Source organism: Hemiscyllium ocellatum, chromosome 29, assembly GCF_020745735.1.
Source record: "Hemiscyllium ocellatum isolate sHemOce1 chromosome 29, sHemOce1.pat.X.cur, whole genome shotgun sequence".
Taxonomy (NCBI): Eukaryota; Metazoa; Chordata; class Chondrichthyes; order Orectolobiformes; family Hemiscylliidae; genus Hemiscyllium; species Hemiscyllium ocellatum.
In genome coordinates this window covers 40,649,408-40,663,359 of record NC_083429.1, presented here as the reverse complement: position 1 = coordinate 40,663,359, position 13,952 = coordinate 40,649,408, and the positions used below count along the sequence as shown (strand labels likewise).

The window sequence follows — 13,952 nt, the reverse complement described above, 5'->3', positions numbered from 1 at the left end:
TCATTGCATTTCTATTAAGACAAGGCATCCCATTTTTGTATTATATTCTCCATGTGAAAGATCAGTCTGCGTTTGCCAGTCGACTTTGAAGAGAGTGCACCTTAGGCTTCACTTGTTAATCACATATCACAGGCTCTGAAACTGCAAACGTAATCTCACATTCAATCCTATTAACGACGCCCTGGTCTAATGTCATCACCTTGAACTGTAGTCCACCTCGATTTTCATTCTGTCTTGGAAACGGCAGAGTTGTGAGACACTTTTAAAATGAGTGTCATGCAGCTACAAAAGCTAAACGTGAGGACAAAACCAGAATGACTTCAAAGCTAAGCATTAAAATGTGAGACTGCTCAAGATGGAGCTGGTAAAGTTTCGAAATATAACACATATAGAATTAAAGTCGTCAATAATTGCACCATTTAAAGTCTGGCACTGGTCAGAGCTGGTGGAGCATACCTTAAAATGGTACAATTATTATATGAAATTTCCTTGATTTCGGAGGCAACTAAAAATCCAATCCGGCAAACATGTGTTTTGCTTGCCAACATAAAAAATCAGAAATTAATGGAAAATGTTTTTGCTCTTGATTCAGATTCCAACATCAGCGTTACTTCATTCTATTTAGATAAGGTTTTGCTTATCTCATTCCTTCGAATGAGGAGGGAGGTAGATGAGAAACCTCTCCAATATAATTTATTTTTGCAGAAGAAATATTTGGGTTAGCTCAAGCTCCTTTTCTTTGTTCCCACTCAGCTAATTGAGGCGAAAGTTCTGGATCTTTCCAGACGGTTCGATGGGGATAACCCGCGGAACCCGCTCAGCACCAAGAACGGGGGGGGGGGAAAGAGGGCGGGCGCTCCCTCCTATTGGCCATTGGGTGCCAATTAGGGGCGGGATCTTGTGACGCCGTGGCCGGAGAGCGCGCTCCTGATTGGTTGGAAGGTTCCGGTTCTTTCCAGAAGCTTCTGCGGTGATTGGCAAAAGAAAAAACGCTATGAGCTGCAGTGTGAGCCGGTAGAGCAGTGGTAGCATTTATTTGTTCACTTGAAGAAGCTGAGTTGTAGTTTGTTGCTTTTTCTTAATTGTTTTTCCAACGAGAGTAAGTATTGTTTCTTGCTGGCTCATCTCCAAATGGGGTGCGTCAATAATGGGGCTGTTAAATAATTTTTTTCTCTAGATAACGGTCCTTTGACTTTTCCTGCGCGTACATATGTTATTCTTATAAATAATCAATTGACAAAGAACTGGTTTCTTTCGCCCGTGACGGTTTAAATTATTTAGTTATAGCTGTTGCGGACTTGTGAAGGTGAGGAGGTGACTTTGCTGTGGAAAAAATAATCCTGATGTCAGCAGCATCTTGCATCCTGCAGCATCTTTCAATGAGCCAGACTTTTATTCTTAGCCACACTGATGTGAATTTGTGTAATACTTTTTGTTTTAAAACGTTTAATTAAGCTTTAAGGATCCTCGCAGTTTGATAAGTTGGTTACGGGTTTTTAAGCACTTTGTTTGATCTTTCAGTGATCAGCCTTTTTTTGTCATCGACAGTTTAGATCTAATACGCGGTATGCTTTTTGTTCTAATAAAACAATTCGTTCGCGAAACTTGTGATAACGAATCACCACTTTTCATCCAAATATTGTCGATCTCCGAACGCTTTCACTTTATTCGTCCGTTAAGTAAATGGGTTTTGTTACAGCTAACTTGTTCACAAAACAACATTTAAGCGTGTCTCTTTAACGTCACCAAAAATGATTCTTAATCGTTTCAACCCAGCCTTGTGTGAAATATTCTAAGTATATCATAGATTTGGAATCGCTTTTTAAAATTCACATAAAGATTATAACCCGAAGTAGTGGGGGGGAGAGAGCTGTAATTAATGCCTGTCTCACTTTGGAACGTTTTAAGCAGCGCATTCTGTCTTTGACTTACCCTCCAAATCAATATAATCCAATTTAAAAACTGCAAACGAGCAGCATGTTAATGTGCATTATCTGCATAGATGTTCCGATATGTTACATGTACATTTAGATGATACTGAACAAGAACCACAGGAGTTAAGCCCCATTCAGCAATTAATTGTCACTTGTTCAATGACTTAAGACTATTCAAAATGTATTCCTCTGCTTTTAATTTTACCAAACAAATCCCACACTTATATTCCAATTACTTTTATGAGTTTTTTTTTAAAAAGTCACTGATTAGAAAACTTAGTTTATCACCACCAATTGGAAATCTAGTTCTGGAAAAATTATTTAATGTATAATACTATACTAATAGGAAATCAAGGTCTTGTTCACTGATTTCATCTTGGTAAATCATTCAGTTGTACAATGGTTGGATGAGGCTGATATGGATAGGTCTGCAGACTTGGTTTTTCTTAAAGCAGGGTAGAGTGTGAAACTAATATGTAATCTCTTAAGTATGTCATTAATTAAGATTAGTGATATTTGATTCCTGTTAGCTATTAACTTTTTTAATGAACTTAAATCAAAATTACTGCAGCACAGAGAACCTTTTAGTTTGAATTTGTGCCAGCTCTAAGTAGCAAATCATGGGGTATTCACCTTGTTTTTGTTTATCCCTTTTCAGTGTCTGATCAATCTTGCATTCTAAATCATCCTTGTTCTGCTCTGTCCAGATCCCTAATGATCTTGAATACCTTTTATCAAATCAAAACTGAAGAAACAGCAACAATTGTTCAAACTTTCTTTTTACAGACAAAATGTCTAAGGGACCAGCTGTTGGTATTGATCTTGGGACAACCTACTCCTGCGTAGGTGTTTTCCAGCATGGCAAAGTTGAGATTATTGCCAATGACCAAGGCAATAGAACCACACCAAGCTATGTTGCCTTCACTGATTCTGAAAGACTCATTGGTGATGCAGCTAAGAACCAGGTGGCAATGAACCCAACCAATACAATCTTTGGTGAGTTCTATAAAAGAAGTGACATTGATACCAGGAAGAAGTCTTTCCTATTTTGTGTTGATTCTGCAATACAAGATGCATCTTGTTTCTGATATAAAATTATAGTTTAGTCTGTCTCTAACCTTTCCAAGTATTGGATTTAACTTGGAGTTAACAATCAAGCTAATGGGTAGACATCACTCTTTTAAAACAATGCAGTCTGGGTAACACCATCCATTCTTTGATTCAACACTTGCTACTTTTAACTCCATCTATTAGGGCATTAGCGCAAGTGTTCATCTCCCTGATTTGAGAGAAGGGTGTCATGTGGGTGGGATTAAAGATTGGTTTATTATTAGACCCCACGTTGTGCCACCTATGTCAGCCATTATTTGATGTTTAGTACTGCTGCCTCTCGAGTCCAGGGATCCAGGCTTGATTCCAGCCTTGGCTGACTGTGCCTGTATTGAGTTTGCGCACATTCCATGTCTGCATGGATTTCTTACAGATGCTGTGGTTTCCTGCCATGCTCAAAAAAAATGTGCACATTAGATGTATTGGTTGTGCTAAAAATTGCCCTGTAGTGTACAGGGATGTGCAAATTCAGTGGGTTAGCCATGGTTTTAGGTAGCCATGGAGGATTATAGGTATGGGGTGGGTGGGATACTATGAAAGGGCCAGTGCATGTTGAATGGTCTCTTTCTGCACTGCAGGGGTTCGATGATTAATGCATTGCTGCCCAAGCTATTATCAAGAATCCTGATATGATTTATTGCTGTGTGGGAAGAATGGTTATTTTATGTGGTTAGCACTCCTGTCTTACAGCGCCAGAGACCTGGGTTCAATTCCCACCTTGGGCAACTGTCTGTGTGGAGTTTGCACGTTTTCAGTGTCTGCGTCGGTTTCTTCCCACAGTCCAAAAATGTGCAGGTTAGGTGAATTGGCCGTGCTAAGTTGCCCCATAGTGTTAGGTGAAGGGGTAAATGTAGGGGGATAGATTTGAGTGGGTTGCTCTTCAAAGGATCCATGTAGACTTGTTGGGCCCAAGGGCCTGTTTCCACACTAAGTGATCTATTATAATTTTGTTTTAATCTGGCTAATGTGATTTGAATTTAATAGATGCCAAGCGCCTGATTGGACGCAGATTTGAAGACACTGTAGTTCAGGCTGATTTGAAGCACTGGCCTTTTGATGTAGTAAATGATGGAGGTCGTCCCAAGGTTAAAGTGGAATACAAGGGAGAAAACAAATCTTTTTACCCTGAAGAAATTTCTTCAATGGTGCTCACAAAAATGAAAGAAATTGCAGAAGCTTACCTTGGAAAGGTGTGTAACAACTTGTGATAAACCCTACCTTGGTATTGCTTTTCCTGGCCACTTCTGAACCTAACTTTTAAAAATATTTGCTTTGTTTCATATGGTTGAATTGAGGACTAATGATTGGTTGGAAGCAGGTGAGCAGTTAAAGTGGACTTGCAATTTATAATGAATAATGTCTTTTAAAAATGGGATTGAGTTACATCCATACACTGATCAGTAAATCCGAGAGTTTCTATTTTGGTCACCTATAGATACTTGCCATAACATGCAATGTTAGTTTTGATGATTCAGACAAATTTTATTTAGACTTACTAAAATTGCCTTTTCTTAATGTTATATTTAAAAGCATTTTGTTCTGGTCAAAGTGGAAGTTAAAAGGGAATGCTTTGAAATCTGGCCATTCAGCTGGCAAAGAGCATATTAATGGTATTTGGGAATTGAGGTCAAGAGTTCATGAACATTGCTACTATCTCTCTGAGCCAGAGGGTATAGGTTTGAGTCCCATAATATATCTGACGTGTAAAAACATGTCTCCCATGTCTAGATTCTAGACTGGGAACAGTAGGGCAAGCAGTCAGTTGAGGGCTGGTTTGTCAGGAGAAAGAGATCTAGTGTGGAAAGTGACATGAAAGAAGCTGAAGTTTTCTGTTTCGGGTAACAGAATGTGAAGGATTTAAAATATGAAGGATGAATAACTTTTTAAAGCAAAGAGGAGTCATTCTTAATCAGTGTCTATTATAGCTGTTAATATATAAATAGAACACTTAACTGTACTCAAAGGTGGGAAATTCAAGTTTTTAAACATTGGATTTGTTAAAATTTATACTTCATCAAGTAATCAATAAAGGAGTACTTTAGGGAAACTAGGAACAGCTAGTAGGTTGGGTGTAACTTGAGGTAGAAAATGAACATCAATAAATAGGCTGTGTAGAAAGCAGTTGGTAATTGAATAGGGATGCAAGGTTCCACAATGTTTGTGCTCATGAAAGTGCTTTCATTACACAAATGAACCAACCTTAAGTTATGAATGGCAATACTTTAAAGAATTAGTTTGTCCTGTACAGAAGTACATGTGTACAATGTTGCCATTCCTAGACCCATCTTGGGAACAAAGATATTTGGGTTTAAAAAAAAATCTTGGGTACAATGTGGGAAAATAAAGCAAATTAACTTCCTACTTTTAGGATAGTACAGGCTAAAGATTAATTCAAGCATTTAAACTGAAGCAAACTTCCCAAATGAGAGAATGTCATTGATAAAGTATTCTCACTCTTGCAGACTATCACCAATGCTGTTATTACTGTACCTGCTTACTTCAATGATTCTCAACGCCAAGCAACTAAGGATGCTGGAACAATTTCTGGTCTTAATGTTCTCCGTATTATTAATGAACCAACAGCTGCTGCCATTGCTTATGGCTTGGATAAAAAGGTATGGTCTGTTACATTACATAATGTACAGGTTTTGGGGTTCTTTCTGCTCTGTAGCATGTTGTAACAGCTTTAGATCCATCTGTCAACAGGAGCTTATTTGACATGAAATACTTGGTAATGCTGAGCTTGAATCAGTGTTCTTATGCCCACAGAATCAGGCTTGCCTTTTAAGCTCTCCAAATCAGTGCTGAGGGAGTGATGCACAGTAGATGCTGTCTTTCAAGTGAAATAATACTAGGAAATGTCTTACTTTTCACATGGAACTGAAAAATCCCATTGTACATTTTGAGAAGCAGATTAATCTTTATCACACTAATCGTAGTACTATCATTGTTGTGGGAACAAATACAAATTTAACTTGTCCTGTCCATTCAAGCACTGAATTCCAAATCCACTTCCAAATTGTTTTAACTTGGTATCCAACTGGTTGTCTAAAAAGTAAGTGTTCCAAGAAGCTCCGACAACCGACGTATAGCTGACTTTGTTTATGCTACTGATACTATTATCTCTAACACCTTCTTGCCAGAAGGCACAATTGCGATCCTTCAGACAAAACTAATTGATCTATCAATACTCCAGAGTGTCAAATTTGAAGGCACTTCTGAAGAGTAGAATTTGAGGTAGCTAAAAGATACACTTATCGCTTTGTCTGCCCCACCTCCATGTTGATGGCTAGAATCCAAGTCTGAAGTAGATGAGAAGGGATAAAGATTCTAAAGTGGGATGGAGGAAGAATGAATTGCAGGTCAAATTTTAACTTTCAATCTACCCAAGTAGATTTTGGGAGAAGCTGAGACTTGTTATGTGATGAGTCAAGCCAATTAAATTAGAATCTGGAGGTCAGTTGGATGGGAAATTGCAGTGAACTCCTGTTTTATGCTCTCAATAAACAAGGTATCTGGATAAAGGCTAAGATAGAGAATGTTAATGTCTGAATTGAGGCAGTGGCATGGAGGTGGGGTTTGAAGAAATGCCTTGGTTTATGATCAGTCACTTCGTTCAAAGTTGATGTATTCTGCCTGACAAACATGGGTGTCACTGTCTGTCCAGCACCATGAATAGGTAACATTGTCTCTTGCTGGTCATAAGACTTTATTCTAACTAACTAGTTGTGGAATTCAGCTGTACAAGGAATGGCTTTTTAAAATTTAATTCATGGGATGTTGGAGACTAAGCTCTGAAAGCAAATTTTTTTGCTCATAGGTTGGTGCTGAAAGAAATGTTCTGATTTTTGACCTTGGTGGTGGTACTTTTGATGTCTCTATCTTGACCATTGAAGATGGCATTTTTGAAGTCAAATCTACAGCTGGTGACACCCATCTTGGCGGTGAGGATTTTGACAACCGTATGGTCAACCATTTTATCGCTGAATTCAAGCGCAAGTACAAGAAAGACATCACTGACAACAAGAGAGCTGTTCGCCGTCTCCGCACCGCATGTGAACGTGCCAAGCGTACCCTGTCATCCAGTACGCAAGCTAGCATTGAAATTGACTCCCTGTACGAGGGTGTTGACTTCTACACCTCCATCACTCGGGCACGATTTGAAGAGCTCAATGCTGACCTCTTCCGTGGCACGCTTGACCCTGTAGAGAAATCCTTGCGAGATGCCAAGCTTGACAAGGCTCAAATCCACGACATTGTTCTGGTTGGCGGATCCACCCGTATTCCCAAAATCCAGAAGTTGCTGCAAGATTTCTTCAATGGCAAAGAACTGAACAAGAGCATTAACCCTGATGAAGCTGTTGCATATGGTGCAGGTAACCTAATTAGTATCCTCTTTGGGAAATATTTACTAAAGTTTCGATTTAGGTGCTTGAATTACTTCTAGCCTGCAACGTTGTACTTTACAGTCCTAAGTACAATAAGAAAATGTTTAATTTTTTTTCATGTTTCTTTGCCATTTTATGTCTAGATACCTTTGCCATACCTAGCACTAAGTACACTTTTCACTGTACTGGTGTGTGACTGTACTTTAGTACAGGTGACAATAAAATCTAATTACAAGATAATTGTAGGGGAAAGTTCATTAGCTTTGTAACTTAATCTAGATGGAGTCATACTTTTTGGATATAATGGAGTGACCCATAAATGGGATCTCCCTCAATAGAACAAAGCATTTGGGTATTTCTGTAATCATAATCATGAAGCAATATTCTTGTCTAGAGCATCTACTTTTGAGCTAATTAGTGCCATATAGTTATTTACATTAAAATGTTTTCAGCTGTGCAGGCTGCTATCTTAGCTGGTGATAAATCGGAGAATGTACAGGACCTGCTCTTACTGGATGTAACACCCCTGTCACTGGGCATTGAGACAGCTGGTGGTGTAATGACTATCCTAATCAAACGGAATACCACTATTCCAACCAAGCAAACACAGACCTTCACCACCTACTCTGACAACCAGCCTGGTGTGCTCATCCAGGTAAGAATGCAATATTTTAAGGGTTGCTGTGATAATTTAAAAACTGTATACTTGTGCATACATGTCTATGAATACCAACAATTAATACTTTCAATACAAAGTATGTTAGTAGAATATGATAGATGAATGAAATGGAGACAACTGACGGATGGATGAAAACTCACCTTAACCAGGAGTTTGAAGAGGTAGGTGAAGCAACAAGTATTGGAGCAGAACTTGAAACCCGGATGGGTTTAAGACACATGTTGAGGGAAAGTATCAGTTCTGAGATGTGGCAGTGCTCTGGGTTGATGCCAATAGAATTTGGATACATTTACTGAATAATTTGTGAATATACATGACATCAAAATAGGTGTAGTGGACAACTAAGAAGGTGACCTTGTTAAGGACAATGGAACATTGATCTGATGAGCTGAGGAGTGGAAGATGGAGTTTAAAGATAAACGTGAGGTGCTGCATTTTGGGGCACAGCTTGCATACCTTAATTTTAAGGTTCTGGAGAATGTTGCCCAAAAAAAACCTTGGATTGCCGGTTAATTGTTTGAAAGTGTAGTCATGGGCAAACGGAGTGAAGAAGGTATTTGCTTTCCTTTATTGGAAAGGGAATTGAATATAGGAGTTGGGAGGTCATATTGAAGCTGTACAGGACGTTGGTTAAGCTGCTTTTAGAATTCTATTTGGAGTTTTGGTCACCCTGATTTGCTGGAAGATTTACATCTTAAGCTGTTGTATAAGTGAGTTTAAAACTAAAGGGCAGAGGTTTGAGGTGAGAAGGGAAATAGTTGAGGGGGACTTCCAGCAACTTTTTCACCTCTGGGTGGTGCATTTATGGAATGAGCTGCCAGAGGAAGTGGTGGAGGCTGGTACAATTACAGCATTTTAAAGGCATCTGGATGGTATATGAATAGAAAGAGTTGAGGGATATTGGCTAAGTGTTGGTAAATGGGACTAGATTTACCATACATAGTCATCACCAAAAGGATTGTTTACATGCTGTTCATCTGAATATATGACTGGGCGATGGGATAGTTCTGAAAGTGACCAAGACCCATGAGATTTTTTTATCTGGTACTGGGGTAGTGCTTACTACCATAACAAACCTGAGTTTTCAGTCAAACTCAGCTTCGTTTTGATTTGGAGGTGTTGGGCTGGGGTGGACAAGGTGGGAAAAATCTCCTAACTCAGGGTTACAATCCAACAGATTTATTTGGAACTGCTGTTTGTGGTTGTAGAGCAGAATCATAAGACACAGTTTATAGCAACAGGATTGCAGTGTCATGGACTGTAAAACTTGGCTCAAGGCTTTCATCTTTTTAATCATTCATTTGGAATTAATTCCAAACGTTGTGGAATAAAGTAGTCACACTTCAAATTGTTTATTGTGGCGGCATTGCAGCTGAGCTAGTTAAACCATAAGAACTTGGAACGGAAATAAACTGTTCAGTCCCTTGAGCGTGCTGGGCAATTTTAATAGGATCATGGCTGATCTGACATCCCTCAGTCCAGTTTCCTGCATGTTCCCTGTAACATGTAACCCATGATTTCCCTGACAATCAGCAATCTGTCTTCACCTTTAAATAATACAAGGACTCTGCCCCCATGGTTGTCTGACAACAAACTGTCAAATTCCTTGTCTTAAATTGCTGCCTGTTTTATTCTGAGCCACTGGTCCTGGATTATCCTGAAGGAAACATCTCTTTGGCAACTATTATGTTAATCCCTTAAGAATCTTTAAATCCTCTAAGCATGAAATCACACTCACCTGTCCACACTTAAAAAGCAACAAAAATCATCTGAAGGCAAATCCTGATTTTTTTTAATCTCAACTCCACAATCATGAATTTCATGGCTCATGGGGGTTCTTGAACATAACCCTTATAGTTAAAGAAATGACTCTGTCCCAGTGAGATCCTCTTCTGAACTGCATTGTGTAAAGTGCCAACCTGTTCAGCCTTTACTCTACCCCCTTGTACTATGAATCATCCCAGTGAACCATGTAGAAACTGCCTCTACCCTTTTTTTTTTCTCCACTCTTTCTTTGTTCTTAAATGAATTGAGTTTCACTTTTTTCCATGTACTCCACTTGGCAACATTTTGCCAACTTAGCTGTCAATATCTCATGTTTATATTCTGCCCTTTTTCTGGCTACAGTATGCTCACTTCCTTCCTCCAAGTCACCATGTCCTTATCTAGTCTCAGCTGCACTACAAACCTTCCAGGTGATATTACTAACTTTTTGAAAGCTGGGTTATCCAGTACCAACTTTGGAGCCAAGTTCATCAGCCTGCTGTAATACTGAGTTTCTAAGCATGATATACCAAGAGACATCCTTTCATTGAACTGTAAGGAAGGTTAACTCTCATCTGGGACAGCATTTTAACGAACAGGCTAAATATTCCAAGCTGTACTAAACAAAGCGAAGCTAATTTTACTTTCTACATTGCAAATGTATTAACTATCTTTTTTCGGTCTGAGTTAACTGTCGACTTTAGTTGTCAAATCAAAAGAATTCATGTACCATGTGCATAATTCTAGAAATGACTCGTGAATATTTGTGTAACTTTGATCTTTTTTCAATTTAGGTGTTTGAGGGTGAGAGAGCCATGACTAAGGATAACAATTTGCTGGGCAAGTTTGAGCTGACAGGAATTCCACCTGCTCCACGAGGTGTGCCTCAAATTGAGGTGACATTTGATATTGATGCCAATGGTATCTTGAATGTGTCTGCAGTGGACAAGAGCACAGGAAAGGAAAACAAGATCACTATCACAAATGACAAAGGTGAATTGCTGGGTGTTGAATCTCTCTCTCTCTCTCTCTCTCTCTCTCTCCCTCTCTCTCTCTCTCTCTCTCTCCCTCTCTCTCTCTCTCTCCCTCTCCCTCTCTCTCTCTCTCTCTCTCTCTCTCTCTCTCTCTCTCTCTCTCTCTCTCTCTCTCTCTCTCTCTCTCTCTCTCCTTTTTTATTACTGCTGTTGAGATTGATGGAAAACTGCATTGAGCACTTTCCTCTGAACTGCAAGAAAGACAACATCATATTGCTTATTTTTAGATGTCAACTTGTTTTGAGTCTAATACCTCTTTCTGATAGCTAACTTTTTGGTTCATCAACTCCAGAAAAATTTATGTCCACTAAGATACTCATGCATGTGTTAAAGACTAGTGTAACATCGTCTAACGACAGCATGGATCACAGCCATTTCGTCTGTACTGCAGGTGACCATTGACAAAAGGCCATTGCTTTTTAGCACTAATCACCCTGACTTGTACCACTTATTTTTGGAAACTAAAGTTTGTTTTTTGAATCCTTTTTTCATAATACTTCTAGTTTTCTGGTGCTTGACATTAGCTAGATGTAAATGGGATTAAGCGTATCTCAACACATAACTAAGATGGTATTTGCATCACTTTTTTTTGTCAACAGGTCGTTTGAGTAAAGAAGACATTGAACGTATGGTCCAGGAAGCTGAGAAATACAAAGCAGAGGATGAACAACAGCGTGACAAAGTTTCATCCAAGAATTCTCTAGAGTCATATGCTTTCAACATGAAGGCTACCATTGAGGATGAGAAACTAAAGGGCAAAATCAGTGATGATGACAAGCAGAAAGTTTTGGACAAATGTAATGAGGTTATTAGCTGGCTGGATAAAAACCAGGTGAAATAATCCTGTTTTTTAAGCATGGTTATCACGTCAACAATCCTCATTGCTGAAGAAGGTTTATGCTTGATTGTCAGAGTGGCTAGCTCCCCTTTCAAGTAATTCAGTCTGTCCTAATTTGGTGTAACCTGCAAGTTTATTTTTAAGAGCCCATGTAATTTTTTTTTTTGCCAATGTTTCCATCTCCCAAACAGGTATGATCTCCAAGACTTTCCCACTTGCTGTATTTGTTAAACATTTTCTCAACTCTTCTGCAAAGCCTTTAAATTTGTTTCTTTGAACCTTGTATACTGAAAAGCACCTTTTGTTTTCCCTATCTTAGCATGTTTCTCAAATCTCTGACCCTGACTTGAAGTTAAGCCAATCATCTCCACTTGAAATAAGTTAGTGCTTCATTTTTTAATATGGAAATTGCCAGTTTCCACTTTAATTCTTTGGTATTTTCCATGTATGTGGAGAAAACTTGAAAACAAACTTGTCACTACCTGCATCATCACCATCACAGCAGTCAGGCAGCACCAGGTGAAGTCAACATTTTGGGTGTAACCCTTGTTCAGAACTGGGGGTCATCCAATGGCAATGTTGAACAAAGCATCTATTCACTTTGCTCAATTCAGCATATGCATCTCCTGATTAGAAATGAAATTGCAAATTAAAATTTGCAACTACACTGTTGCTATTAGACTGATCACAAACCAGCTGTCCTGCTAATGGAGTCCACAAACTCAAAGCATTTAATAACCTACAAATGCAAATTGACTTAGATCGAGTGAGGTTTAGCAGTGTTTCTAGTCTACTGGGACAAATTTGTTTGGCAGCTTGAAAAATGCATTCTATTGACTGCATTAGGCCTGAAATTCATTGACCTTGGGGGCATACAATAAGTTCACCAGAATATAAGTCTCAAAGTATGTTTTGAGTTGAAATTCATGATGAATGGAGATGTTGTTGATGCTTAGTTCACTGTACAAAGATTTGTGTATACTTGAGTTCAGAAGTCTAAAATTAGCAACTAGGCCTTTATGGTGGGAAAAATCATTTTTCACTATGTTGAAAATCACAAGGGCCTTGTGATTTTCATGTGCTAGGTTAGTTCACTTTGAAGTATTATGTAGGGTTGTCACAAAACATGGAGCAAAAGGCAGGTTAATAGTCAAGGTATATTGGTTCAGGATAGATTAACTGCAACAGACTCGAGCAATTGCCTATATCTAGGTATGCAAAGTATTAAGCAGTTTGAACTAGAGCAGCTTTTTCCTTTTTGAATTTTCCTTCAAAGACTTGACCCTGATCTTGAAAAGCATCACTGAACCAAAAGCATGAGGGTGAATTCTAATGAGTGATGAACCAGAGCATGTCTAATTAGTGCTTGTAAACATGTTTCTTTTGTGTTACCCTAGAGAGGAGTATCTTTAATTCTGGAGTTGGAGATTTAATTAAAATTAAGCTTTAGGATCAATTAACTAACTGGTGAACACTTTTTTTTTGTGTAGAACTACCCCAATGGTATGCTGACTTGTGAAATGTTTTCTTTTGCAGACTGCAGAAAAAGAGGAATATGAACATCAACTGAAAGAAATAGAGAAGATCTGTAATCCAATTGTCAGCAAATTGTATCAGGGTGCTGGGGGCATGCCTGGTGGAATGCCAGAGGGCTTTCCTGGTACTGGTGCTGCTCCTGGAGGTGGATCCTCTGGACCAACCATTGAAGAAGTTGACTAAAATGTACAGTAAGAATCTGAGACTAAACTGGATGTTATTCATGTACTGTTGCATAAGAATGCAAAATGTATCACTACTGTAACTGAATATGGTGTAAAAGTTCATGAGACTGAAAAGCATCTTTAAATTCTAGTTCAAAACTTGTCTTCTAATAAAAGAACAATACATATACCAGAAGTTGTTTTCCTTCACTCTTAACCTTTATCTCATCTGGGTAAAGATGATAGTTGGAATTGTACAGCACTGAAGTTTAAAGCCTCCAGTACTTTGTAACCACTTTTCAAGTGAATTTAAACATCATATGCCTAAATGGAATCCTGTACTCCCCAAGATCCATGTATACTTGCAGCAGAATTTGTGGATCCATCAAGAGCTCTGGGCATGTTCTTTCTAGCCAATAAAGTAAAATGTACCACACCCAACAAATCAATGTGTATAGTTTGTTACCTTTTGAATTTTTGTTAACCAAAGGATATCAAACTAAAT

At 38.6% G+C, this 13,952-nt stretch overlaps 1 protein-coding gene across 1 annotated transcript; it reads left to right on the top strand.

Annotated features, from left to right (window-relative positions):
- The first annotated feature begins 2,720 nt into the window (after window positions 1-2,720).
- Window positions 2,721-13,481, top strand: LOC132829657 (heat shock cognate 71 kDa protein). The gene is made up of 8 exons (XM_060846997.1): window positions 2,721-2,930; window positions 4,029-4,234; window positions 5,507-5,659; window positions 6,865-7,420; window positions 7,885-8,087; window positions 10,670-10,868; window positions 11,509-11,741; window positions 13,284-13,481. Exons 1-8 carry the CDS (start codon window positions 2,726-2,728, stop codon window positions 13,464-13,466), a joined length of 1,938 nt encoding a protein of 645 aa, XP_060702980.1. The 5' UTR covers window positions 2,721-2,725; the 3' UTR covers window positions 13,467-13,481.
- The last annotated feature ends 471 nt before the right edge of the window (window positions 13,482-13,952 follow it).